Source organism: Rhea americana, unplaced genomic scaffold (genome assembly GCF_003343005.1).
Source record: "Rhea americana isolate MKP2758 unplaced genomic scaffold, rheAme1 scaffold_1692, whole genome shotgun sequence".
NCBI classification, from domain to species: Eukaryota; Metazoa; Chordata; class Aves; order Rheiformes; family Rheidae; genus Rhea; species Rhea americana.
Window position 1 is genome coordinate 1 of NW_028185808.1, and position 1,393 is coordinate 1,393.

The 1,393-nt window shown below is 45.7% G+C and overlaps 1 protein-coding gene across 1 annotated transcript; it reads right to left on the reverse strand.

Moving 5' to 3' along the window:
* Positions 1–7: 7 nt before the first annotated feature.
* On the reverse strand, positions 8–1,389 carry LOC146598182 (uncharacterized; the record flags this gene model as incomplete). The annotated part of the gene is made up of 4 exons (XM_085300783.1): positions 8–118; positions 538–656; positions 842–968; positions 1,108–1,389. Coding segments are annotated over 4 exons (639 nt in total), but the record flags the coding sequence as incomplete, so codon positions are not given.
* Between the last annotated feature and the right edge of the window lie 4 nt (positions 1,390–1,393).

A 1,393-nucleotide genomic window follows, 5' to 3' on the forward strand; every position in this document is an offset into this window, starting at 1 on the left:
CCTTGGACAAGGTGCGCTGCAGCTCACCCTTGGCTTCCTGCTCCTCTTCATATTGCTCTCGGAGCAGGTCACAGTCATGGCGAGCAGATTGCAAGGCGTGGGCCAGGGCATTCTTGGCCTGTGGAGACATTAGGATTGGTAAATTCAGAACGTATTTTGAGATGCTTTTTGACAGTGCAATTCTCACTGGGATATTTGCCCTAGGGAAAAAAGTGGGTAAATTCTCACACACTATTTTAAAGCTAGGAGCAGATGAATCGCTCATACATGTGTTCTAAGGAATCAGGATGTGTTACCAAAAGGATAAACTGATCTGTTGTTTATATAAATGCATCTAATGTTGTGTCTACATCCTACATTAGAGTACATCACATCAAAGCCTTGTGGACAATTTCCTGTAGGATAGAAACTAKRTTAAAATTCAGTTGGTTATGATTACCCAACACTCTTCCAGCACTACATGGCTYTAYGACAGACTCTCTAAAACAGAACTCTGCCTCTAAGGGGAAAGAAGCCATTTGCAGGAAACATGGTCACCTTTATTTCTTCCTCTAGATGTCTCTTCAGTTCCTCAATCTGTTGGGTAAATCCCTGCTTGCCCCTGGACAGCTGAGAAATCAATGCATCCTTTTCCTCTATCTGGCGTGAATATTCRCCTGGGAAGTGTGAAAGAAACAAGCAAAATTCTTATTATACTARCAATGGGATGACAAATGGTGCCTGTAAACCTGTCGGTGCTGGATTGGTTTAGACAAGACAAACCACTGATCACTTTGAACCCTGTGGTGTCTTTGTGACTTGCAGGTTATCCGACTGCACATCAGGGATGGGAATGTCTCACCTGTTTCTGTTTGTAGACGAGCTCTTTGTGTATTGAGGTCATTGATCATGCGTTGATTCTGCTCCTCCTTTGACTTAATCTCACTCAGCTGGTCTTCCAGAGTCCGACACATCTTCTCCAGATTTGCCTAGGCATCCAACACATGGAAGGAAAGAAAGCTGACTCTTGGTATAGTAGGGCTCTTGTATGAGCATGTGGTTAGTAGGTGCAGCCTTTATGTCATACTACGTGCMTGCAAGTATAAAAATGTATGAGCAATTCTATACCTTGGCTTTGGAGACAGACTCCATGTTACTGGCCAAGTCRTCAATCTCCAGCTTCAGCTCACTCTTCTCCTTCTCCAGCTTCTGCTTGAYGCGCTGAAGGTTGTCTATTTGCTCCCCAAGCTCAGCTGTGCTGTCCGCATGCTTCTTCCGCAGGGCAGCAGCTGTGGCTTCATGCTGCAGAGTGGCCTCCTCCAGGTCCCGACGCATCTTCTGAAATTCTGCCTCACGCTTCTTGTTCACCTCAATCTGAGCTGCTGTAGCTCCCCCTGCTTCTTCCAGGCGCTCA